Source organism: Hypanus sabinus, chromosome 30, assembly GCF_030144855.1.
Source record: "Hypanus sabinus isolate sHypSab1 chromosome 30, sHypSab1.hap1, whole genome shotgun sequence".
Classification (NCBI taxonomy): domain Eukaryota; kingdom Metazoa; phylum Chordata; class Chondrichthyes; order Myliobatiformes; family Dasyatidae; genus Hypanus; species Hypanus sabinus.
In genome coordinates, this window is record NC_082735.1 from 27,088,291 (window position 1) to 27,116,237 (window position 27,947).

General features: G+C 41.4%; 1 protein-coding gene across 1 annotated transcript; it reads right to left on the bottom strand.

Annotated features, from left to right (window-relative positions):
• Positions 1–2,059: 2,059 nt before the first annotated feature.
• tekt2 (tektin 2 (testicular)) lies at positions 2,060–27,150 on the bottom strand. The gene is made up of 10 exons (XM_059954476.1): positions 27,006–27,150; positions 23,455–23,629; positions 15,739–15,864; positions 13,958–14,163; positions 11,836–11,979; positions 8,274–8,388; positions 5,995–6,102; positions 3,986–4,129; positions 3,039–3,118; positions 2,060–2,399 (listed from the first exon to the last, which is right to left on the bottom strand). Exons 2-10 carry the CDS (start codon positions 23,608–23,610, stop codon positions 2,186–2,188), a joined length of 1,293 nt encoding a protein of 430 aa, XP_059810459.1. The 5' UTR covers positions 23,611–23,629; positions 27,006–27,150; the 3' UTR covers positions 2,060–2,185.
• Between the last annotated feature and the right edge of the window lie 797 nt (positions 27,151–27,947).

The following is a 27,947-nucleotide window of genomic DNA, read 5'->3' on the forward strand; positions in this document are numbered from 1 at the left end:
TAGTAGCATTTTTTTTGCTTATGAAATTGATTCAATTATTGGTGTTTCTCTTTATATACTTATCATTGTAACTTTGCAACAAAGAGTATTTTTGGGCAGCTTTATCATGCTATTTCCCTTCAACTGATTTCTAATTATTTATGAAAAATATTTTCGAACCACTGTCGTAACTATCCAATCAGAATTACTATTTTACATCCAGTGGTCCATGACATCTGAATATTGCTTTACCCAATTTAATATATAGCTATTTGAAATAAAGGTTATTACTCTGTGTTTGTAGAACAAAACAAATTCGACAGGCTGCTTTGGTCTAATTATAGATTTATGTTCTTCAGTTTCAGACTTTGGGAACTAATTCATATAAAGCGACACAGGGCAAATCAAAGTCCTACCATAACAAATTGAATGATTTTTCATGGATCTCAAGCAAATATTTTTTTAAATTGTGGTCTTTCAAAGTTCATAAAGACAAAGTGAGTTATCTATCTTTTCCTACAGTTTTAAAGATTATATCCATGGCAGGTTCTCTGCTTACTCCTGAGTTTATCTGAGTCTTCAGCAGAAGTAAGTAGATTCCAAAAAAAGACAAGGCGAAACTAGGGGTAATTGCCATTAACTATCCTCTAGACCAGAAGTTCCTTACTTTTTTATGCCCTTACCTTTAACTGAGGGGTCTGTGGACCCAGGTTTGGGAATCCCTGCTCTAGAAATTGGTTGAAAGGCAACATTAAGGAGTATCTCTCTCTCTCTCACACACACACAATTTTGTTTATGGATTTCTGTGTTTGTACTATTTTCATATTAACTGTGTGGTGCAATGAAACAAAAGGAATACAGTCAGAATTTTTGGATGAATTCTATTGCTAATTCTCCATGCCGCCTGCCCAGCCCTTTCCATGTGTGCAAAGCAGAAATCTTCAGTGTGTATCCATTCACTTACACACTCACACTTTTCAAAATAAAGGTATAAGATTGACCAGCATTCTTTTCACCAATGTACCTTTACAAAATAAACTTGCTACAGATGCCAACGAAAGAAACGTTTCCACAACAGGCATTGTTAATTTTAACAAGCACAAGGAAGTCTGCAGCTGCTGGAAAGCTAAAGCAATGCACACAAAATGCTGGAGGAACTCAGCAGGCCAGGCAGCATCTGTGGAAAAGAGTAAACAGTTGATGTTTCGGGCTGAGACCCTTCTTCAGGACTGGAAAGAAAGAGGAGGTCAGAGTAAGAAGGTGGTGGGGTGGGGAAGAAGAAGTACAAGGAGGTAGGTGATAGGTGAGACTGGGAGAGGGGGAGGGAGTGAAGTAAAGACCTGGTAAGTTGATTGGTGAAAGAGATAAAGGGCTGGAGAAGGGGGAATCAGATAGGAGAGGACAGAAGACCATGGAAGAAAGGGAAAGGGGAAGGAGCACCAGAGGGAGGTGAAGTGCAGGTAAGGAGGTAAGGTGAAAGAAGGAAACAGGAATGGAGAATGGTGAGGGGGCAGGCAGTTACTGGAAGTAAGAGAAATCAATGTTCATGCCATCAGGTCGGGGGCTACCATTAAGCTTAAGGCTGTTCAGTAAGGAATATACAAGAAGATTAGTATAATAATATTTAAAATTTTTATAGAAAATAACAAGTAATTGTAAAGAAAAACTTATAAAAACTTATAATATGGTTTTGACTTTTGACTCCGAAGAAGTTGATTGAATTGCATGAAATTATGTGGGGTGTAGACAGGTAAATGCAAGCAGGCTTTTTCCACTGAGATTGGGCGAGACTAGAAATAGAGGTCATAGGTTAAGGCTGAAAGGCCGAAATGTTTAAGGGGAACCTGAGGAGAATCTTCCTCACTCAGAGGGTGATGCGAGTGTGGAACGAGCTGCCAATGGAAGTGGTGGGATGTGGGTTTGATTTCAACATTTAAGTGCAGTTTGGATTAAGTAAGTAGTTGGGAGGGGTATGGAGGGCTATGGTGCAGGTGTGGGCTCATGGAACTAGACAGAATAACAGTTTAGCATAGACTAGATGGGCTGAAGGGCACAATGCTTAATGACTCTATACACTTGCTGAGAGAGATTAGGCACTTTTATTTATTTCCTTGATGACTATTGCATGTCTAATACATGTTCACTGCTGCAGATGCGTCATTACATTACAAAAGGTTTTCTCCTTTGTGAGCTCAATCGAATATCATCATAATAAATCAAGCTGTCTGCATTTAACTTGTGAAAGTTCCCGGTTGGGCGTACGGTTGAAACTATCCATCTTCGACACATATTTCTCAGGTGGTGTTGTCAGTTTTCTCCTTATATCCATGCTCTTGTTATCAAGGCAGAGGGAATGGGTCTTTAAACTGATGTCTTCTTGTACTCGCGCCAATTGTTTGTAGAGAGAGGTTAAAGCATCCCTGGAGTAGAATCATAAAGGATATAAATACTCCTCATCTCTAAATTTTGTTTTTTCCACCCTGCCCCCCCATGAGAATGTAACATTTATCAGACCAGTAAACTCTGCAATTCACAATCAGCTTCACAATGTTGAGGCCTTTTGAGGTTTCACACAATTTCCACAATGACCATTTCCTCTCAGCAATTGCATTGAAGTCATTACAGCAGAACTTTGCAAGTACCTCCTACTCATCTCAACAGCGCCACCATGTGGTGGTAGGTCTTCCCCACAAGGAAATGATTGCCAGAGTTGCAATAATTACAAGAGAAAAATTGCCTTGATTTTCCTTGACGGAGCATTATGAAAGTACTGTAGATCTAATTTTGTTCAAGTGGAAAACATTCACATTATTTAATGAACAAAAATCCACTAAGACTCATAATGATAAGGGTTTGAGTGGACCATAATTAGAGAAAGGAAATGGCAGGCCAATATTTGTGAAACTTCTACAATGCAGTCTCTAGACAAAACTATATCGTTTTAAATCTGAAATTAACATAATGAGTGCTTTTGGCCCCTACATTTACCATTCATAGAGACACTGTTTTCTGTGTGAAAGATGACTAGCTAGCATGTGAGTTGAGAACATACAACTTACTGAGATTGAGCAAGTTTTTCTTTGAGGGCAGCAATTGTCCCCTCCAACTGGTGTACCTCATCTATTAATCCATACTGTGCCTGCAGAAACAAAAAGACATTTGCTACTGACGGTAGTCATCATTCCATTTTCATCAAATCACATTATCGCGAATGAAGATCGTTCTCCCTCTATTTTATTAATAAATAATTCGCCTCCTCGGCATTGTATGTGGTATGGGAAAGGAGTAATCATACATTATAATCTCATTAGGCACATCCTCCCATCAATACTGTATATTGGCAATATTGAGACCACAAGACAATGAGATATCAGAGGCCATTTGGCCTATCAAGTCGGCTCCACCGTATCATCACGGCTGATCCATTTTCCCTCTCAGCCCCAGTCTCCCACCTCTTCGCCATATCCCTTCATGCCCCGACTCATCAGGAATCTATTAACCTCTTCCTTAAATATACCCAGTGACTTGGCATCCACAGCCTCCCGTGGCAACGAATTCCACAGATTCACCACTCTCTGTCTGAAGAAATTCCTCCTCATCCCCATTATCCCCATCAATTCTGAGGCTGTGTCCTCCGGTCTTGGACTCTCTCACCATAGGAAACATCCTTCCCATATCCACTCTATCAAGGCCTTTCACCATTCAATAGGTTTCAATAAGGTCACCCCTTATTCTTCTGAATTCCAGTGAGTACAGAGCCATCAAACACTCCTCATACACTAGCCTTTTAATCCCAGAATCATTTTTGTGAATCCCCTTTGAACCCTCTAAAGGTAGATATGAAGAATTCAGCAGCAGCTGGAGCAGGAAATTGAAGAGATAAAAGGAGGCAATTTTCACCCCGAGAGAGGGTTTGTTGCTCACTTGCAACAGCCAGAAACCACAACAGTGTCAAAGGGCCTAATTGAGGTGGAACTACTATGATGTAATAAGCTTTCATTCTTACTTCATCTCTAGTGAGATCAACGTTGGGTCTATAGGTACGAGTTTCGAGTCTCGTGTGAGCCACTTTCAAAGGTGCGGTCTTAGCTCGAAGATCTGCTTCAAGGCGTCGAATTTCTTCTTCCAGATCTGCAATCTCCTCCAAGGTCTGAGTGAGAACAATGACATAGGAAACTAAAAGATTTGTTACAACAGCAAAATAAAACAGGACAGGTACCTTCACAAAAAGAGAAAGTGCAGAATATCGGGCGAAAGTGCAAGTTACATCCTCCAGCGCAAAGACTGGAACCTTGAGTGACTACCAGTGAGGATTAACAAAGACTACTGCATACACTTCCCATTAAGGAGAAAGTCAGACAGCCGTCTGAACACATGCGGTTTGATGCAGAAATCACAACATTGCTGAATGTATTAACTGGCTGACAACAACAAGTTTCTTTGATTAATCTTGCTAAATAATAAATAAGCAAAAAAACTTGGAAATTAAAATATTCCATTCAATGTTAATCATGTACAGAAATCAAAATGACGGTAAGAAATTATTGTCTGAGTGTGAGATATCTCACAGACACTTAGTACATGTTAATTAGTAATTAAATGAATGGAATTAATTTTTCAGTGCTATGGAGTTTATTTTGTAGTAATAAAAATCAACACAATTTTTAAAACAAGTACGGTATATACTTGAATGGTCAAACCCAACTTAAAATGGTCAACTTTCTCAATATTAAAGTTCTAGAGGATGCAATTTGTGAAATTGGCTTGTTTGGATAAATTGATCCAAAGCTATGAAGCAAACATCCCATCCTTTCCTGAAGACAGCCAGATGCAATAATACTCATTGTACCCTTCCTTAAGAAACTAGACAATGGTATTATTGCGCCTGGCTTTATCTCCCTTATCTCAAGACTCAATTGTCAATCTAGGTGGCCAGTGCAATCTTTATGAGGTGGTGGCCAACACGGGTGATGCCAACAGGCTCAACAGGCTGATTAGAAAGGCTGGCTCTGTTATAGAATTCAAGCTGGACACACTGGAGACTGTGGTAGAACGAAGGACCCTCCAGAAAATCCTGGCAAATCTGGACAATGTTACTCAACTTGGCTGAACAGAGGAGGACTTTTAGTATCAGAATAAAATAACTGTGCTGCTCCAAAAAGCGCTAAACGAGGTAATTCTTACTCTCGGCCATTAGGCTCCATAATGAGTCAACAGGGAGGTGATGGCCTGTTCCTGTTAGACTATTTGAGGGTTTGTTTTCCTTACTGCTCTTCTAATATTTGTATCTCTGTGCACTTGTAATGCTACTGTGACACTGTAATTTCCTTTGGGAATCAATAAACTATCTATCTGACACTGTATATAATGAATAGACTGCCCAATGCACAGAGGTTTCAATCAGCTGTTAGAGGCTCAGCCAATTTGAGTACTTGCACAGGTAAATAAGACACGACAATTAGAATGCTGAACTGTTCAAAGCTGAACCAAAAGTTGCATCAGGCACTGTTGACAACAATCTGGGAATGGGGACAAGTCCTGGACAAAGAGAGTCATTGTTAGGATCCCCAAGAAAGGAGTGCTAAGTGATTGCAACAACTGGCGTGGCATCACACTTCTGTCAGCGCCCAGCGAGATTCCTGCCAAAGTCATTGTCCAATGGATTACAGATGCTATCGATGGGTGCTTGAGGAAAGAGCAAGCTGGGATGGACCCCCGAAAGGAGGAGGAAACATGGGAGACCAAAGACAACTTAGTGCCGAACCGACGAGGCAGAAATGAGGAGCCTGAACCACACCTGGGGCTCAATAGAGAAGATGGCCAAGGACAGACAGAGATGGGGGACCTTCATTGCTGCCCTAAATGCCACTGGCGTAATGGGCAGTAAGTAAGTAAAGGTAAATAAATATTCTGCCATTTTCACTTGATCATACTATAAATTAGAAATATATATGTTTCAACAAGCTTTAAATATAATCAAACAAAAACTGTGTCCAAATAGAATTAAGTCCTTACATTTTTCTCCTGCCACTTTAGTTCATTAAGGGCCTGTTCAAACTCATGAATTCTCTTCCTGAAGGCAAAGTCCGTAGCAACTCGCTGTGCCTCCACTTCATTATCAGTCTGCAAGGACAAAAGGCAGGAGTTGAGTGATGGGTTGTTTCATTTTCCAAAATACCTCTTGTCTCTTCATCCTTATCCCTTTTCAAAAGGTCTCACTTTTTCCCCTCCACATCCCATGTGACACACATAACTCAAGAACTTGCTGGCTGGAGGACAATTTACTAAACATTTTATTCACATTGTGAATTGTTTAACTCCTCATCTTAGAACCTTCCCTTTATAATCACTTTATACACATAGTATTTATTGAAGTGGGAATGATAGGCCAGCATTGTGAATAGCTATGGTCATTATGGCACAATGTGTGAAATTACTTTAACCACCTCCAGTGAAATCTTGATTTAGAATGTTGGGTGGTCACCAGCTTTATAAGGAGATAGAAAATGCATTAACACTGCAGGTTAAAATACGCTGATATTTTGGAGTAGCCATATCAGATACTGGAGCAAGGCAGTCTTATGTTTTGTAACTTCAAAACTTTAAACAAATTCAAAGGAAGACACGGGAGTCTGAAATGTGGGTCTAAATTTGAGTTTACTTTAAGCAAAGCGCCCACATATACATGGTAGCGTGATGACCTATGCAATTAGCATGTATTTTAATATATAATCCATAATGAATTATTTAAACAAACAAGAATGTTTAAGCAAACAATAGATTGACAAGATTACTCAAATAATATTAAATACACAACAGGCAGTTTTGATTTTGCATCTACTTTGCCTAAGATTAACAATAATGCAACCTCAGTGGTTGGGAAGATGTTAGAATCAATTGTTAAGGATGAGGTGATGGAGTACTTGGTGACACAGGACAAGATAGTACTAAGTCAGCATGGTTTCCTTCAGGGAAAATCCTGCTTGACGAACCAGTTGGAATTCTCTGAGTAGATTACAAGTAAGATAGATAAAGGAGATGCAATGGATGTTGTATATTTGGACTTTCAGAAGGCCTTTGACAAGGTGCCACACATGAGGCTGCTTACCAAGTTAAGAGTCCATGGTATTACAGGAAAGTTACTAACATGGTTAGAGCATTGGCTGATTGGTTGGAGGCAGCGAGTGGGAATAAAATGATCCTTGTCTGGTTGGCTGTCAGTGACTAGTGGTGTTCCGCAGGGGTCAGTGTTGGGACGACTTCTTTTTATGCTGTATATAAGTGATTTAGATGATGAAATAGATAGCTTTGTTGCCAAGTTTGCAGATGATATGAAGATTGGTGGAGGGGCTGATAGTGTTGAGGAAACAGGTAGGATGCAGAAGGACTTAGACAAATTAGGATAATGGGCAAGAAAGTGGCAAATGAATGGTCATGCACTTTGGTAGTAGAAAAAAATGTGTGGACTATTTTCTAAATAGGGAGGAAAACCAGGAAACTGAGATGCAGAAGGACTTGGGAGTCCTTGTGCAGAACACCCTGAAGGTTAACTTGCAGGTTGAGTCAGGCAAATGTCATGTTAGCATTCATTTCAAGAGATCTAGAATACAAGAGCAAGGATATGATGCTGAGGCTTTATAAGGCCCTGGTGAGACTCATCTTGAGTATTGTGAACAGTTTTGGGCTCCTCATCTTTGACAAGATGTGCTGGCATTGGAGAGGGTCCAGAGGAGGCTCACGAGGATGATTCCAGGAATGAAAGGGTTATTACAAGGAATATTTGATGGCTCTGCGTCTGTACTCACTGGAATTCAGAAGGATGGAGGGGATCTCATTGAAACCTTTTGAATGTTGAAAGGCCTAGACAGAGCAGATGTGGAAAGGATGTTTCACATGGTGGGAGAGTCTAGGACAACAGGGCACAGCCTCAGGATAGAAGGGCACCCTTTCAAAACAGAGTTGCAGAGGAATTTCTTTAGCCTGAGGGTGGTGAATTTGTGGAATTTATTGCCACGTGCAGCTGTGGAGGCCAGGTCGTTGGGTGAACTTAAGGCAGAGATTGGTTCTTGATTGGACATGACATCAAAGGTTACAGGGAGAAGGCCGGGAAATGGGGTTGAGGAGGAGATAGGAAAAAAGGATCAGCCATGATTGAACGGCGGAGCAGACTCGATAGGCCAGATGGTCTAATTCTGCTCCCATGTCTTATGGTCTAACATAAATCTCTTTGACATAGATTTCCAGCTTTTGCAGACCCTATAAGGAGATGATTAGAAGTTCTCATTAAGACTTACGTGTTTAATGGTGGCTTGAATCGCCTCACGGAGACTAGTTGAAGCTTTCATCTCTGCCTCTGCACGGTCCTTGTTGTAACGGCTGAACATATCCCACTGCTGAACAGTGGTGGATCTACACAAAGCAGGCAACAACAAAAACAGAGGTGAACTCATTCTTCCCCCCACCGTCCATCATTTTCAGTTCAGTCTTTTCTGCTTGTTGAATTTAGGTGAACATCTCATTGGAGAACATCCTATGTCTCTTTATTTGGTTACTGACTGATGATAAATTAAGTGGTACTAGGCTAGAGGACATCATTGCCGACATGGCCAAACTGAATTAGATATTCAACTAAGAAAGCTTTTTTTTTAATCAATATTTTTATTCAGAAGAAAAAAAAAGATTTACAGAGTGCAACCCATAGATACATCTCAACATAACTTGTGTACATTCATATATTGTAATAAGATTGATCAAAATGTTATAGCATAACACATAAAGGTATACCACTCTGTAATAAAAAATTTAAAGATAGGTCATAAAAGAAATTTTTTTGTTAATGGTTCTATTACCAGTATCTATAACTTGTTGATTGATTCTAGACAAGACTTTTTCAATAAAATAAAAAAAGCTTGGGAGGATGACCTAAATTGTCAGATTTCTGATGATAGATGGAATAAAATTCTTAAACAGGTTAATAAATCATCTTTCTGTGCTCGTCATTCTCTTCTACAATTTAAAGTGGTTCACAGAGTTTACATTTCTAAAAAGCTCTCCAGTTTTTACCCGAATGTTTCTCCACTTTGTAATAAATGCAACTCTACTGATGCCTCTTTAATTCATATGTTTTGGTTTTGCCCTACAATTGAAAAGTTTTGGCCGGAAGTATTTCATACCTTCTCTCAACTTTTTAGGGTCCAATTTGACCCAAATCCCCTTTCTGCCTTGTTTGGTATTATTGCAAATGAAGATATAACTTTAAATAATACTAACCCACAGGTTTTAGTTTTTACCTCTCTTTTAGCAAGAAGAGCAATCTTGCTTAAATGGAAGGAGTCTACCCCTCCTGCATGTCTTCAATGGCTACGTGATATTATGTCGTATTTAAATTTAGAAAAGATCTGCTGCTCAGTCTTAAATTCAAAACAAACTTTTTATGATATTTGGGGACCTTTCCTAAATTACTTTTACAATTTATAAAGTTTAACAGTGCACAGACTTTTATGCATATTTTTATCTTCTCTTCTTAAGTGAATATGTTTTTTTCCCCTAATTATCCATTGTCATCCATCAGCTTTTTTCTTTGGTAGTTGGTAGGGGGTTGAACTAAGACAGCAGTTGAGATGCTACAATTGGCCATAACATAAGTGTACTCATTTCTGATTTACTTTTCAGAGTCAGAATCTCGCCGATATATGTCATGAAATTTGTCTTAGCAGCAGCAGTATAATGCAATTCAAGATAAATATAGAGGAAAAAAACAATTGCAGTAAGTATGCATATTCAAGATTCAAGTACACTTATCAAAGAATGTATAAATTATACAACCTTGAGATTTGTTTGGTAGCCACAGAGCAAGAAACCCGAAAGAACCCAATTAAAGAATAAAATTAAAAATAAAAGACCAACACTCGATGCGCAAGAGAAAGAAAAAATACAAATCAAATGCAAATACAATGTATATTAAATAGTTAAATTCAATAAGTAGTGCAAAAACAGAAATAAAAAAGAAGCGAGGTAGTGTTCAGTGTCCATTTAGGAATGCGTGGCAGAGGGGAAGAAGCTGTTCCTGAATCGTTGAGTGTGTCTCTTCAGGCTCCTGTACCTCCTCACTAATGGTAGCAATGCGAAGAGGGTATGTTTTGGATGGCGGGGGTTCTTGATGATGGATGCTGCCTTTCTGAGGCACTGCTCCTTGAAGGTGCCTTGGATACTATGGGGGCTAGTTTCTATGACAGCTAATTTTATCCTAAGATGGAGATAGTGGAAGTTATGGATAATGATGTGTTGGATGCAGAGGCTCTTGGGGTGGACAAGAGGAACTTTCTCCCTTTGATTGCAACAGGGTGAGATGGAGGAGATGTGTGTGAAGGTAGCACCAATAGTAGAGGAAGACATAACATCACTTGAGAGAACCATTGTGACAGAGCGGGAGCCGACATATCCTTCCACTTCAACAAAATGGCCCCCCTAGCTATCAACGTAACAAATACAATGGTTCTCTCAAGTGATGTTATGTCTTAATTTGGAGAAAATTAGAAGTCGAACCTTTGAACCTATGTTTCATTTTGAGAAAAGATGGGGTTCATTTGCTCATTATTACCATTTGAGTTAATTGATAGATTTTTTCCACGATCTAAATTCGCGTTGTAAATTTTGGTTTATTTTTTTTTTTTCTGGTGGTTTGATGTTTATCTTTAGAAGCTTTTTGTATGACACATGGCTCCGGGTTGAACACTTAATGGGTCCTTTTCTCTTCCTCATTTTTCTCTTGCTTTATTAGGGGTTTTTTTCTTTTCTTCTCTTTGTTTTGTGTCACCATATTTTTTCTCTTTTGAGATATTGTAAGTGTTACTTACTTTGATGTACGCTTGTATTTTGGATAATAATAAAAAGATTTGAAAAGAAAGAATAGTAGAGGAAGAGAAGACCTTGTTCTTTGGAGAAGGAGGACACCTCAGATGTTCTAGAATGGAAAGCCTCACCCTGAGAACAGAACAGAAGCAGCACAAGTCAAGTTATTGACGTAGTGCAGAAAGAGCTGGGGAACGTTACCAGTGTAGGTAATAATGTGGACTGTTCCACATTGCCGTCGGAAAATCAAACATAGGCTTGGAGAAACAGTTGAGTGTGGGGACCAGTTCCGCTAGATGGAGGGTGGTGGTGGTGGAGGGGGAGCTGGTTAGCTCTGTTGTCTAGAAAGAAGCGGAGACTTTGAGGCCTTCCTGATGAGGGATAGAAGTGTATAGGGACTGGACATCCACAGTGAAATTGAGGTGACTGAAGGGATCGAGAGCATGTGAAATGCCACGGATGTAGGTGCGAATGGGCTGAACCAAGGGGGATAAAATGGAGTTGAGGTCTGTGGACACAAGTTCAGTGGGGCAAGAACAAACAGAAACAATGGGCCTACTGGACAGTCAGGTTTATGGATCTTGGGTAGGGGGTAGAAAGGACCAGGCAGAGTAATGAGGTTGGTGGCAGTGGATGGGAGATCTCCAGAGCTGATGAGGTTGTTGAGGGTGCAGAAGGTGTCTGAGAGTTTCTGCCTGGCCTCAATCCAAGACTCTTTTCAATACAAAGGTCAAACTGCATTGGCTCAGTGAGTAAATTGACCACTAGATAAGTTAATCTCATTCAGACTTCGAGTTTGTGATCACTTAGACAATCTCAGCCTAATAACATGGATTCCTGGTAGAGGAGACAATATGCCGCATAATCAATATGAAATTATAGCTATCGTTCATCATAATCAAAAGGGGAAAACCTATTTGTCTTTGGAGTGACGAATGGAAGAGTACAGAACTGAAACTAAGCACTGGGATCAATCCAAAATTGGACAAAAAAAGATTTTCTTACCCAGGAGGAATACGCAATGGGTTGGGTTTGAGCGAAATATTTGGGGAATTATTGTTGAGAGACAGGGCAACTCCATCAGTACTCAGAGCTTCCTTTTTATTCTTGATGTCAAAGATCAGCTGCTGGCGTGCCTCCATTAACAAACTGCATGAAGGAAAGAAAATAACAACAGATTGTCTGTTCAGTCAATCGATGGGGCCAGCAGAGGGTGCAATCTCACCTCGAGTCAGAAAGGTTGTGGACACAGGTCCTACTCTAGGGCTCTGCACAAATACCTGGACCGTTTCAGAAATGGGAAAAATCTCAAAATCCGGTAACTTGCGAGGAAAGGATGAAGGGAATATCTGTGATAGGACGAGGTGACAAATTCCAGCTGAGAAAAGGTGCTGATAGCTGGTTACTTGCAGATAGTCTGTTTGTAGATGGTATGAATAGAATAAAAGAAGTAAAAACAAGAGGGGAGAGAAGAGTTAGAACACAGAACAATACAGCACATTACTGGCCTTTCAGACGATGACGTTGTCTCGAAGTTTTAACCTATTCTAAGATCAACCTAACTCTTCCTTCCCACATAGTCCTCCATTTTTCGATCACCCAGGTGATCATATAAGAGTCTCTTAAAAATCCCTCATGAAACTGCAAGCTGGAGAACAAAAACAGAGAATGCTCAAATTTCTTCGCAGGCCCGGCAGCATCTGCGGAGACAGAAGCAGTTAATGATGCAGATTAACTTCCCCTCATCAGAACTGGCCTGAGGGAGTGAGACGGAACATAACGTGACGGGCAACAGGAAAGTTGGAGTTAACCCAGTGGACTGGAGATATTCTGGGATGTAGTGTTAAAAATCTGAAGTGAAAACAGAATGCTGGACGTACTCAGGTTAGGGAACGGCACTGAAGAAAGAGAGGTAAGTGTTGCAGGACAATGACCTTGCATTCCAACTGGTTTGCTCTGATACCAACCAAAAATGTAGATAATCTGCAGTTGCTGCTTTCGGTCTTAACTCCCAAGGGCAGCAATAGACCAAAAGGCGGATTGTCGAAGTGAGACGGGGAATTAAAGTGGCAGGCAGTGAGGAGCACAGGGTTACCCTTGAGGACTGACTTAGGAGGTATTGTGCAAAGAAGCCACCCGTTCCACTTTAGGTCCCCCCACCACGGAACAGAACACTAAAGTGCAGCAGGTCAATCACTGATCTATCAGAAAGGACCCAGGTCTGGGGAAGGTGAGAAGGGCAGATGATTTCCCGCAGTTACTGGCTGGTGGTGGAAATGGAAAAGTAGATTAATACATTAAAGAAGGGAACAGTAATTCCAGAATGCTGACAGTGAAAGAAAACTGTGACTTCTAAAGATGCTGTCTGGAATCTATACAGGATTTTCCAATACAGTGGATTCCAGTTAATTGGGCCATTGGTTAATTGGGACAGTTGTTTATTTGAAACAAGTCGAAAAGAACAAAAACAAATTGATAAAAAGAAGCTGGGATTCAAGCTGCTGAATTGGGGCAGGGCTTTACTGCCGAGCATTTTCTACCAGCGTCAGTCATGGGCATGTTGTGTGGCCATTAGACACCACACTGTGAACAGTTTTTAAATAACGTCACTTACTGTGTTTAAAAAAAGCAGATTTTTGTCACTGATAGTTGCCGGCTGGTGACGTAGAAGCATCAGCGCTGGACTTCGGGGCGAGAGGTCCCGAGGTTGAATCCAGCCAGCTCCCATCCGTGCCTGGGTTGAGTGTCGAGCCAACAACTCGACCTGGTAAAAAAAAAACCTGGAGAGGGATGAGCTCCGCAGTCCAAAAACATATCGGTTAGTAGGTTAGTGGGTCACTGCAAATTGCCCTGTGATGAGGCTAGGGCTAAGCTGGAGGGATGCCAGGCAGTGCGGCTCAGTGAGGTGGAAGGGCCTGTTCTGAGGTAATTCTCTAAATAAATAAAGTTCCCCCTCAGGTTCGTCTTAAGTGTTTCACCTTTCAGCCTTAACCAAAGTCCTCTAGTTCTGGCCTCACTGCACTTTTGGACAACTTAGTAGATTTCAAAACATACTGGATTCAAGTAACGCAAGATGTCGCAAATGGTCAGAGATACTAAAAAGTTACAGGCAAATGTTTGCACATACCAGAGTTGTTCAAAGGCTTCGCTGATTTTTTGCTGAAGTGCTTTCTTGGAACCATCAATCACCTCAACCTCTTTACGAAGTTGTTCATGCACATGGTCTGTCACAAGATCAATGTCCTGCCGACCTTCCCGTAAAGTTAGAGACTCAATGGTAACATCCACGTTTAGGTTCTTGGCTTCTAATGCACGTTCTGCCTCTTCCTTAGTCTGCAAGAGGTCAGTTAAAACTACTCAGCTGTACAAAAATATACCTCCCTCCACGTAAAAAGATATATTAACTTTGAGCAAGTTGAATAATTTATAAGTACCTGTATTACTTTCCCCAAGCAGTAAGGCCGATCAACGCCTCCACCTACTAACCCCCCAGCACCACTACTTTATCACTTCCTGTCAGTCACTTTGAGCACTGACAATCCTGCGCCTATGGATATACAATCAATCAATGTATATAAACTATCTTATGTATTTATATTTAATGTGTTTATTTTTTAATTGTGTTTTTTTATCTTATTCTGTGTTTTTTTTTGTGCTGCACCAGATCTGAAGCAACAATTACTTCGTTCTCCATTACACTCGTATACTTGAGGTGACATTAAGCAACCTTGAATCTATTAGGTGTTCTCTGGATAAAGCAAACATTGACTGCATCCTTAAACTACACAGACAGAACAGGTTATTAGGAAGGCAAATGGAATGTTGGCCTTTATTGCTAGAGGGATTGAATTCAAGAGCAGGGAGGTCATGCTGCAACTATACAGGGTACTGGTGAGGTCGCACCTGGAGTACTGTGTGCAGTTCTGGTCTCCATACTGGAGGAAGGATATACTGGCTTTGGAGGCAGTGTAGAGAAGGTTCACCAGGTTGATTCCAAGGATGAAGGGGTTAACCTGTGAGGAGAGATTGAATCGCCCAGGACTATACTCTCTGGAATTCAGAAGAATGAGAGGGGATCTTATAGAAACATACAAATTTTTGAAAGGGATAGATAAGATAGAAGTAGGAAAGTTGTTTCCATTGATAGGTGAGACTAGAACTAGGGGACATTACCTCAAGATTTAGGGGAGAAGAGTTAGGATGGAGATGAGGAGAAACTGTTTTTCCCAGACAGCGGTGAACCTGTGGAATTCTCTGCCCAGGGAAGCAGTTGAGGCTTCTTTACAAAATATGTTTAAGATACAGTTAGATAGATTTTTACATAGCAGGAGAATTAAGGGTTAGAGGGAAAAGGCAGGTAGATGGAGATGAGTTTAAGGTCAGATCAGCCATGATCTTATTGAATGGCAGGGCAGGCTCAATGGGCCGAATGGCTTACTCCTGCTCCTATTTCTTATGTTCTTATGAAGGATCACTCTCATTTTCGCTGTGGTGTGAAGTTTGCATTTGATTTCAGTGCCTGGTCTTTACTGTACTGTGGCGGTGTGACAAGGGAAATGGATGTTGATAAAAAGTAAGTGGAAAGGTTGGAAAATATGAAAGACCAAGAGTGAGTGAAGAAGCGAAAAGGCTTGTATCTCTGAGGCTCTACTAAGGCAGGACCCTTTTTCAAAGTCTAGTTTAAAAAGTTCCACCTGACATTCACCCCGATTAAATAAGATGATTTGTTGTCCAACTTTACAAAGTTTGTTCAAATATTGCCAGTGAAAACCCTCAGATACAGTAACCTGAATCCAAGGTCTAGACCTTCATGGCACAGAATATGTTGCCCAATGCAATGCTTTCAAAACGTAGTAATTCTGAGTTCATCTTGAATTCTGAGGAACTACACAGTATAGTTAAACTTACTTTGGTTAGAGCATCTATTTCAGCATTAATATCGCAAAGAGCAATCTCCAAAAGTTCCTTCCATCGCTCCACATCGTCCATACGGTCAGCGAGTCGGGTGCTGTTATCCTCTTGATCCCATTTAGTCTGCAATGAGTAGTAGATCTTACAGTTCCACAGATCGATAAACTCAGTTGGATCTCAAAGGGTAGCTTCAACCAGTTGGTTGAAAAATAGCATCATTCTAAGCTGTACGTTCTAAGTCAGCTTCCCAACCCCAGTCTAATAACCCGAGTACGAGTTTCTTAAAGGTCAGAAACAAATAGCGTTGAGAACAGAAGACAATAGAATGAAAAGGTTGATTAAATTACAGTCCGAGAGAACAAATTTTGTTTAGTTTACCGGGTTACTAAGCTTGCCAGGCCATTATTCATCCTTGTTTTTCTTATACACATGCCAGAATGTGCACAGTGGTTACTAAAGATTGTGATCTTTTGGAGATACAATTCCTAATCTATAGGTTAACAACTGTAATTGATAAACACATGTTTACCTGCCCCTCTCACCACTCTCCATCGGGTGGCTCCCTCTGTGACTCCCTTGTCCATTCATCCCTCCCCACTAATCTCCCTCCCAGCACTTACCCCTGCGAGTGTTACACCTCCCCGTTTACCTCCATTCAGGGCCCTAAACAGTCCTCCCAGGCGAGGCAACACCTCACTTGTGAACCTGCTAGGGCTGTCTATTGTGTCCAGCGCTCCTGATTTGGCCTCCTCTACACTGGTGAGACCCGGCGTAACCTGGGGGACCGCTTCGTTGAGCGTCTCCGCTCCATCTGCCAAAAGTGGAACTTCCCGGTGATCAGACATTTTAATTCCAATTCACACTCCCATTCTGAACACGTCAATCCACAGCCTCCTCCTGTGCCAAGATGAGGCCACCCTCAGGGTATAGAAGCAACACCATATATTCCATCTGGGTAGCCTCCAACCCAATGGTGTGGTTATCAATTTCTCCTTCTGGTAAAAAAAAATCCTTCCCCATCCCCTCTTCTTCTATTCCCCACTCTGGCCTCCTACCTCGTCTCACCTGCCCCTGGGCCCCTCCTCCTATGGTAGACTCTCCTCTCCTGTCAAGATTCCTTCTTCTCCAGCCGTTGACCTTTCCCACCCACCCGGCTTCCCCCATCACCTTCTAGCTGGCCTCCTCCCCCTCCCCCTGCCTTTTTCATTCTGGTGTCACACCCTCCCCCCGCCCCAATTCTTTCCAGTCCTGAAGTAGGCTCTCAGCCTGAAACATCGTCTGTTTATCCATTTCCATAGATGCTGCCTGACTTTCCGAGTTCCGCCTACATTTTGTGCCTGTTGCTGTGCAATGATTAGTTTGATTTAGACTATATCAGAATACATTTTCTAATTTCCCAGGGTTCATTCCAAAACACAATTTTTACAGCTATGTAATTTGCCCTCAGCTGTACGAATGGGTCAGGTTCCTTGGGAACAGGCACTGGATGTCAAACCAATCCTGCGGCTGGATACACCCGCTGAATAAGATCATTGGAAAAACTGAAAAGGAAGAGATAGAGAAGACATTATAGGTCTCTCCTTAGAATGTAACAGTAGCTGCTTGTTTCAGGCAAGATAGCTCAAGAATGGCAAAAGTTACGGTGGTGTGCTCAGGTATTTTTTATTGGTTTTTTTATGCATTTTCTACAACACTACAGATGAGAAAAAAACCCCAACCCAAAATAAAAAAATTAATACAGTGTGAAAATAAACATACAATAATAATATAATACAAAAAAGATAATTGAGAAAGCACCCAAATTGAAGTCATGTAAAGTTAGAATCCTCCCCAAGCCCCACAGCAAAAAAAAACTCCAGACCAACCACAACACAATATAGAGAATATAAATCAGGATAATCAAACCCCCAAAACTGTAAATACGCTTGAAAACAGAAGATAATAATGCCAACTACCAAACAAAAAGAGCTGAAAGGGACTGAAAAAAAAACTTAATTAAGAGGAAGTTTATGAAAGTACTCAATAAAAGGTCCCCAGACCTTATGAAACTTTATATCCGAATTAAGAATTGAATAATGAATTTTTTCAAGGTCTAAACAGGACATAATATCATTAAGCCATTGAGCATGCATGGGCGGGGCAACATCTCTCCATCTAAGGAGGATTAAACGTCTAGCCAGGAGAGAAGCAAAAGATAATATTTGACACTTAGTTGAACTCAAACGTATATCAGTCTCACCCAAAAAACCAAACAGAGCAGTTAAGGGGTTAGGTTCTAAGTGGTGATTCAGAATACAGGATAAAGTTATAAAAACGTCTTTCCAAAATTTCTCTAAACCAGGACAAGACCAAATGAACAAGAGAAGCCTCGCCCCTCTTGCATTTATCACAAAGAGGACTAATATTAGGGTAAAATCGAGATAATTTAGATTTAGCCATATGGGCTCTATGAACAATCTTAAACTGTAAAAGGCAATGGCGAGCACAAAGAGAGGTTGAATTAACTGATTTGAGAATCAAGTCCCAAATCTCATCAGATAAAGAGATATTTAAATCATGCTCCCAAGCCATTCTAATTTTATCCACGGGGCATGCCGTAAGAATGCTAATTTATCACGAATAAATGATATTAAACCTTTACCCAGTGGATTAATAGAAAGAAATAAGTCCATAACATTTTTCTCGGGCATTTCAGGGAAGTTAGGAATTAAAGGATTAATAAAGTGTCTAAATTGGAGATATCTAAAAAAAATGGGCATTAGGCAGATTGAATTTAGCAGAGAGCTGTTGAAAAGATGTGAAGCAATTATCAATAAAAAGATCTTCAAAATGTCTAATGCCCTTCCTATACCAATCATGGAATGTTGAATCATACATAGTAGGTAAAAAAAGGTGATTATGTAAGATAGGACTAGAAAGGGAAAAACCATAAAAACCATAAAATTTCCTAAACTGAGCCCATATACGCAAAGTGTGTCTAACAAGAGGATTAACAATTAGTCTAGACAAACTAGTAGGGAGTACAGAGCCAAGCAATGCAGAAATAGATAAATCTTTAGTGGAACTCAACTCCATTGCCACCCAATTAGGGCACTCAGATTGGCTATGAAAAAAAGACCAAAAGATAGTACAACGTATGTTAACTGTCCAGTAGTATAAACGAAAGTTAGGTAAGGCCATGCCACCCTCTTTTTTAGATTTTTGAAGATAAACTTTATTAATTCTAGAACACTTATTCTTCCACAGATATGACAAAATAATAGAGTCTAAGGAATCAAAAAAGGTTTTAGGAATAAAAATTGGGATTGATTGAAATAAATATAAAAATTTAGGGAGAACATACATTTTAACAACATTAATACGACCTACCAAGGACATAGATAGAGGTGACCATTGAGGCAAACTCTGTTTTGTAGTATATAAAAGATTGGCAAAATTTTCACAAGAAAGATCTTTAAACATCCTTGTAATTGTAATCTCAAGATAAGTAAATTGATAATGAACTACTTTAAAAGGGAGGTCACGAAATGCTAATTCTTGTGCTTCTTTATTAATTGGGAAAAGTTCACTCTTATGTAAATTAAGTTTAAGCCAGAAAACTGGCTAAACTGATCAAGAAGTGAAAACATTGGAGGTAAGGATGTGGACGGATTTGAAAGAAAAAGTAATAAGTCATCAGCATAAAGAGAAACTTTATGCTCAACACCCCCCCCCCCCCCCCCACACCTCCAGATCCCGGTCAGTTCAGGACAGCTTCGGAATGCTATTGCCAGAGGCTCTACAGCCAAATCAAAGAGAAAGGGACTTAAAGGGCATCCTTGACGGGTGTCACGTTTGAGGTTAAATAACTGGGATTGTTGAAAATTAGTCAAAACAGAGGCAGTGGGTCACAGATACAGCAATTTGATCCAAGAGATAAAACTTTGACCAAAGTCAAATTTTTCTAAAACTGCAAAGAGGCAGTTCCATTCTATACGATCAAATGCATTCTCCGCATCGAGGGAAATAATGCATTCAGGAATCCCAGTATCCCAGGAATCAGAAAAAAGGAAGACTTTTTTTAATAAAACCAGTTTGATCATCAGAAATAATAGAGGGAATAACAGTTTCTAATCTATGAACCAAAACTTTGGCCAAGATTTTAACATCAACATTAAGCAAAGAAATCAGCCTGTAAGAGGAACATTCTGTTGGGTCTTTACCCTTTTTTAATAAAAGAATAATATATGCCTCATTAAAAGAGGGTAGCAATTTACCATAATTAAACGAGTCAGATAGTACTGAGAGTAACTGAAGAGAAAGAAGTGAAGAAAATGATTTATAAAATTCTACAGGGAACCCATCAGTTCCAGGAGATTTTCCTGAAGACAATGCAGAAATTGCAAAAGATATTTCTTCTGATGATATAGGCTCATTAAGTTTGGCTTTAAAATCAGATGAAAGCGAAGGAATATTCAGATTATTTAAGAAAAGATCAACAGAAATATTCTCATTCAGATATTCAGAGGAATAAAGCCAAGAGTAAAAATTTTTAAATACGTCATTGATTTCTAAGTGATCCGATGTAAAATCCCCATTTTCCTTCCGGATCTTTGTAATATGTTGTTTCTCAGGTTTTATGGTTATTTCCCATTTTCCATCTCGGATACTGGTAAGTCAGGGGAAAGTTAGTTGTGTTTAATTGTCTGGCGATACTCTCCTGGTAAGTCAGGGGAAAGTCATTTGTGTTTCATAGGTCTGGTGATACTTTCCAATCACTAAGTTTTAAATTTGGTATCACCTTTAAATGAAAATGGGTATGGATGGATTGAAGAATAAATGCAACACACACAAAATGCTGGAGGGGCTCAGCAAGCCAGGCAGCGTGGCTTTTCCAGCATCTGCAGATTTTTTTTATCTGATGCCTTTCACAACTGATGAAGTATTAAATTACTTTACAGTCGCAGGTTTTGCACTTGAGGTGTCACAACCTCAACAACATTTGCAGCGAAATGTTGGAAAACACTTGTACACAAAGTGCCTGAACTGAACCTTGCGCATAGTTAATGCAGGCACCCTCAGGTGGCTGAACGACCTACCTTATTTATTTATTGAGGTGCAGCCCTTTGAGCAGCGCTGTCCAGCAATTCCCCGATTTAACCCTAGCCTAATCATGGGACAACTTACTATGCCTAATTAACTTACCAACCAGTGTGTGTCTTTAGATTGTGGGAGGAAACTCACATGGTCACAGGGAGAATGTACAAACTCCTTACCGGCAGTGCATGTCTACCTTCAAATGGCCAGCTACTTTAACTCCTCACTTACTTCAGCCCATCGTCCTTACCGGAAATGGGCCATCGACTGTAACTCGCCAGAGTCCTCTGTCCTGGGCCAGTCTTTCACATCGGCTCCAGGTGTATCCCATCTTCCTGGTGCACCCTTCCTCTTCCAGGGATGAGGCCTTAGGAGCTTCTCTGTAGCTCTGGGTTTTTATGCGATGGGGTTGCGAGCCCCATGCCCAACCCTCCACCTTTCATGGCTGGGCTTGGGGACCGTCCATAGCACAGTTATTTTAACTCCACGTCTCACTAAAGTGCCTCTAAATAGCCAGCCATTGTAATTCTACTTTCCAATCCCACACTCGCATGTCTGCCCAAGGCCTCCTCTGCTGCCAGGTTGAGAATACTTGCAGGTTAGTGGAACAGCACCTCATATTCCATCTCGGAAATCTCCAACGTCGATTTCTCTGTCTTCTGGAACCACTCGTCTCTGTTCCTTCCCCCACCCCTCTTTGTTTTCTCAAGTCCCGCTGGTCCTTCTCCCCCTTCTCCATCTCCTCCTTGCCCTTACGCACACAATTCCCTACCTCCTTCCCTTAATTCCATGGTTTACTCTCCTCTCCTGTCAGATTCCATCTTCTTTAGCCCTTTGCTTCTTCCACCTATCACCTCCCTGCTTCTCACTTCATCCCATCTTCCACCTTCCTGTCTTCTCCACCACATCTGGTGTCACCAGTCACCCACCAACTTGTGCTCCCCTGCCCTTTTATTCTGGCTTCTGTCTTTTCATTCCAGTCCCGATGAAGGGTCTTGGCACAAAACGTTGACTGTTTCCCAACTAGGAAGCTGCCTGACCTGCTGAAATCCTCCTGTGCCTTGCGTGTGCCACTCCAGATTTCCAACATCTGCAGAATCGCTTGTGTTCCGCATATCTGCTTGTCTGAGTAGATTGGGAAAGGGCACGCAAATCAGAAAGTTAACATTGAAAGTCTCTCAAGCCCTTTGGTCTTATAAAATGCTTTGTAGCCAAGAAACTGAAGTGCTTTTAATAGTCCCACCTCACAGAAAAGACCTGGCCTCATCTTAGTGCAGTAACAGTCACAGAACTACTGACTGTTGTAAAAACCCTTCTAGTTCCCTAATGTTTATCAGGGAGAAACTTAATGTGAGTCTTAATGTTCGCTGAAATGAGCTAGCACAGATACTGTAAGAGCCATGCATCTGTTCTCTATTTGCTTTCTATTCTGTGTTGTGCATTTGTTATGCTTATTACGGTAACTAGTCACATGAGCGGGGGAGTGGTAAAGGCAAAGGGAATAAGTTACGTATTCTTGCTTATTTTGTGGTAGATTGTAGCTTGGGACCATGGAAGTCATATCTTTGCTGAGCATTGAGATAACACTCAATAACACTTTGTTATGTTTGCTAATTGCTAATAAAGGGTCGAATAAAGGATTCAACTCTTTGGAAGAATCATTTCATCGGAGCTGAGGGCGCCTCATGCAAGTATAACAACTCCGCGGGGTCGCAGGCAATTGTTTTGCTTTGATCTTGGATTAGTTTTGCTGCAACAGCTTCCATTACTTCTCAAAAATGTTGAATTCTGAAACAGGTTCCAGTTGTCTTCCTCATTGCTGTAATGAAGTTCACCTTTACTTAAAATTGTACTTCAAGATGCTACAACTCACTCAAAATTCAGAGAAGATTCACTAGAATGATTCCAGGAATGAGAGGGTTAACATATGAGGAACGTTTGACTGCTCTTGGACTGTACTCCTTGGAGTTTAGAAGAATGAGGGGGACCTCATCGAAACATTTTGAATGTTGAAAGGCACGGACAGAGTGGATGTGGCCAAGTTGTTTCCCATGGTGGGGGGAGTCTAGTACAAGAGGGCATGACTTAAGGATTGAAGGGCGCCCATTCAGAACAGAGATGCAAGGAAATTTTTTTAGCCAGAGGGTGGTGAATCTGTGGAATTTGTTGCCACAAGTGGCAGTGGAGGCTAAGTCACTGGGTGTATTTAAGGCAGAGATTGATAGGTATCTGACTAGCCAGGGCATCAAAGGTCATGGTGAGAAGGCGGGGCAGTGGGACTAAATGGGAGAATTAATCAACTCATGATAAAATGGTGGAGAAGACTCGATGGGCCGAATGGCTGACTTCTGCTCCTTTGTCTTATGGTCTAAAATTACCCCAAAAGGCCTTGAATTGATCTCTTTTGGTTTAGTTCCACTAAAGAACTCAGGACATAATCTGGTTCTTCTAAGTATGTGACTGTTACAAGCAGGGCCACCATTTACTGTGGACACATAGGGATATGGGCCATGTGCAGTTTAAATTGGCATCGTGTTCAGCATGGTTATAATGGGCCGAAGGGCATGTACCTACGTGGTACTGCTCTCTGTATGCATTTACAACCCCTTTCACAAACACCGCAGCTTGGATTCATACCTGATTGTTGGTTTCATTTCGCAGGCTCCTGCTTTCCTGCCGGATCTGGTGGGACATATAACGTTGTCTTTCTGAATTGGTTGAGATCTGGTTATTACTGGCAAACCAGTCTGGAACAGAATATCTCTGAGCTGATTTTAAACTCAGAGTTGCCATTTTGCCTTTGTGAAATCAACTGAAAAATAAAATTCAGACTCATTAGAAGAATAAACTATGGTTGATTACTGTTTTCTCGCTCTGTGGCAGTGATATGTTTATCCTCAGCTTGCTTCATGTGAAGAAAGGAGAGGATATGAACAGGGAATCATAGATAATCCAAACTAAAATCCAAATGACATGCACAACATCTCTTCTAGTTCTGAGGAAGAGTCATTGTCCTGAAAAATTAACAGCTTCTCTCTCCACAAACGCTGCCTGACCATTTGAACACTCAGCACTTCCCAATCTTTTGGCAGAAAGATAAACGGTGAATAGATATATTCAGAACTCTGAAACTATCAGTACGATAGTCTATATTTTGCTAACACTTAAATCCAATCTGTAATTACAGCCTCCCACCAGTGATGGCCCCATCCTCAGTTCTGCTTTATCAGATAAGGGTTTTATTACCTCCTCTGATCACAGACAGATCTCATGTCCTCTCTATTGCTAGACCTTTCTTAAGGTTTTACAGTGCTCAATAATATACACATGCAGTTGGCCACTTTATTTGGTACCTCCTGTACTTAATAAAGTGGCCTCTGAGTGTACGTTCATGGTCTTCTGCTGCTGTAGCCCATCCACTTCAAGGTTTGATGTTTTGTGCATTCAGAGACGCTCTTCTGCACACCATTGTTGTATTGTGTGATAATATTTGAGTTACTGTCGCCTTCCTGTCAACTTGAAGCAGTCCAGCCATTCTCCTCCGACCCCTCTCATTAACAAGGTACTTTTACCCAGAAAACTGCAGCTCACTGGATTTTTTTTTTTGCACCATTCTCTGTAAGCCCTAGTGACTGTTGTGTGTGTAAGTCCCAAGAGATCAGCAGTTTCTGAAATACTCAAACCACTGTCTGGCACCAACAATCATTCTGTGGTCAAAGTCACTTAGATCACATGTCTTCTCCATTCTGATGTTCAGCTTGAACAATAATTGAACCTCTTTACCATGCTTGCATGCTTTTATGCACTGAGTTGTGGCCACATGACTGGCTGATTAGATATTTGTATTAACGAAGAGGTGCACAGTTGTCCCCAATAAAGTGGCTACTGGGTGTATTAATGCAAGATTTAAAGCACAGCACCCAGTACGCTAACTGGGGTTAATAAAGGGATAATTCTGTTTTCAACTTCCCACTTCAGTTTCTAATCTTTTAGTTGTTTTTACCCCTCAAGTATCTACACTACAGCCAGTCCTAAACTTTCCCACTAACATGTAAAACATTTCTCAATCCACATAGAATTTAAATCAGAAAATGCTCTTTCTTTTCAACTTTCTTAAAATTAGCAAGTTTAATGTCCCTCCTAACCAACGATTTATATTGAGATGGCATTGACATAAAATATGTCCTGGCACGTTATTCTGTTGTTAATTAAATGGTGGGAAAAGTTGAAGGAGAGAAGGAAGGGGTGGACCCACAAGTATTCCTCAGAAAGAAACAAAATGCTGTACTCACCAAGTCAGGCTGCATTTGTGGAGAGGGAAGTTAGCAATAAAACAAGTTTCCCTAATGTATTGAACAGCAAGTGAGTAATGAAATAAGCTTGTCTGTGGCTGGTAGACAGTTAAAAAAGAAATCAGTTAAGTGATTTGAGGAGATGTACAAAGAGATCTCTGAAGGAAGGACGAGGAGCAGTAAGATCTAAATCAGGAAGAGAGTTACAGAGAGCAGTCAACAACACACACAAAATACTGGTGGAACACAGTAGGCCAGGCAGCATCTATAGGGAGAAGCACTGTCGATGTTTCGGGCTGAGACCCTTCATCAGGATTAACCGAAAGGAAAGATAGTAAGAGATTTGAAAGTAGTGGGGGGAGGGGGATACACTCGGGATAGGGTTCCCCTTGTCCTTACCTACTACCCCACCAGCCTCCGGGTCCAACGTATAATTCTCCGTAATTTCCGCCACCTCCAACGGGATCCCACTACCAAGCACATTTTTCCCTCCCCCCCCTTTCTGCTTTTTGCAGGGATCGCTCCCTACGCTACTCCCTTGTCCACTCGTCCCCCCCGTCCCTTCCCACCGATCTCCCTCCTGGCACTTACTTGTAAATGGAACAAGTGCTACACCTGCCCTTACACTTCCTCCCTCACCACCATTCAGGGCCCCAGACAGTCCTTCCAGGTGAGGCGACACTTCACCTGTGAGTCGGCTGGTGTGGTATACTGCGTCCGGTGCTCCCGGTGTGGCCTTTTATATATTGGTGAGACCCTGACACAGACTGGGAGGCTGTTTCACTGAACACCTACACTCTGTCCGCCAGAAAAGCAGGATCTCCCAGTGGCCACACATTTTAATTCCACGTCCCATTCCCATTCTGATATGTCTATCCATGGCCTCCTCTACTGTCAAAATGAATCCAAAAGCAGGTTGGAAGAACAACACCTTATATACCGGCTGGGTAGCCTCCAACCTGATGGCATGAACATTGACTTCTCTAACTTCCGTTAACGCCCCTCCTCCCCTTCTTACCCCATCCCTGACATATTTAGTTGTTTGCCTGTTCTCCATCTCCCTCTGGTGTTCCCTCCCCCTTTCTTTCTCCTGAGGCTCATGATCCTTTCCCTTCTCCAGCTCTGTATCACTTTCGCCAATCACCTTTCCAGCTCTTAGCTTCATCCCACTCCCTCTGGTCTTCTCCTATTATTTCGCATTTCCCCCTCCCCCCACTACTTTCAAATCTCTTAGTATCTTTCCTTTCAGTTAGTTCTGACGAAGGGTCTCGGCCTGAAACATCGACAGTGCTTCTCCCTATAGATGCTGCCTGGCCCGCTGTGTCCCACCAGCATTTTGTGTGTGTTGTTTGAATTTCCAGCATCTGATGATTTCCTCATGTTTACAGAGTGCAGTGTTGTGTCTGATGAAGATTCCATTTTGATGCAGTGAGAAGAGAGGTTGGCTGGAGATAAAAGATATGAACCCTCATATCAAAGGTATCTTCTACAATCCAGATACTCAGAATCCTGAGTAACATAATTTTCTTGCAGACATTTTCTCAATCCTGATCCCGCACATTGACCATCAGCGTTCTAAAAAAAGAGTGAATTAAAATTGCTCATTTTCCTGAGCAGACTCGTGTGGCAGCCGGGAACTCAGCTTGCCTCTTTGCTTTCGTGCACCATTGTTAGGCCTTCGCTGAGAGGCTAAGTTTTCTACTTTCTGTGTTCGGTCCGTGCGCATTATTTTAACACTAACTTGTCAGGAAATGGTCCGCCAGTAAATGAAAGTACTAAGCCCATCATTTGATGGTTGGATGACATAACACGAAAATAAAAGTCGCTGCGACTCAACCGCGCTCTAGCGAATTCAAACATCAGCAAAATTCAGTGTTTTCACAAGCAGGGACTTACCCGCAGGTCCGTGTTGGTTACTTGCAGCCTTCAAACACCGACTCCATAAAACAGCCGAGCGTTCCGGGCCGTCCTTTCCAAACAGCGGCACCGTTGCTGGGAGACGGCGCCCTTCGCTCCACTGGCACAACACAACCATGACAACGGAAAGGGCAACAATAAGACCGCAGGACACGTGGCCCTCATCAATAATTTATTCGTGTGCGCTAATGTGCGACTGCTCTCAGGATCCGCCTTGCCGTTCCGGCGAGGTTACCCAGCCAGTCCGACGACGGAGAGGTTTAACATTCGGAATAATCAAATCTAAAATTACCAGCCACTGAGCCACACCGAAGCAAGTGAGTGAAATAGTTGTGGAAACGTTAGGGTTAAAAGCAGGTAGGGCTAAAATCGAAAAAAAAAGTAGGTGAGATGATGGGCCTGAGAAATTGTTGGTCCTTTCTGACACATGTAGGCTGATTGGTTTTTTACCCCCCCAGACGGACCCTCCGGATCGAGGATAATTTACTTCCCTCCGATTTTATGGGTTCTGGGCTAATAAAGTCAATGTGACATCTACAAACTCTTTGACAGATGGACAACTGGTGGTCAGTGGGAGGGGGTGTCCTTAGTTCAGAATCAGGTTTATCATCACCGGCATGTGACGTGGGATTTGTTAACTTAGCAGCAGTTCAATGCAATACATAATCTAGCAGAGAGAGAAAACAATAAAAACAAAAACATAATAAACAAGTAAATCAATTACGTATATTGAATAATTTTTTTTAAATGTGCAAAATCAGAAATACTGTATATTTAAAAAGTGAGGTAGTGTCCGAAGCTTCAATGTCCATTTAGGAATCAGATGGCGGAGGGGAAGGGGAGCTGTCCCTGAATCACTGAGTGTGTGCCTTCAGGCTTCTGTACCTCCTATCTGATGGTAACAGTGAGAAAAGGGCGTGC

What these genes read in the sequence shown, in the direction of transcription:
- tekt2 (XM_059954476.1), bottom strand. Translation starts at nt 23,610, where the DNA reads ATGGCAACTCTGAGTTTAAAATCAGCTCAGAGATATTCTGTTCCAGAC. An exon ending in TAAAGTGGCAGGAGAAAAAT is followed by an intron (nt 4,130 to 5,994) that starts GTAAGGACTTAA and finishes GTTCTCACTCAG; the next exon opens with ACCTTGGAGGAGATTGCAGA. An exon ending in TTGATCTCACTAGAGATGAA is followed by an intron (nt 3,119 to 3,985) that starts GTAAGAATGAAA and finishes TTGTTTCTGCAG; the next exon opens with GCACAGTATGGATTAATAGA.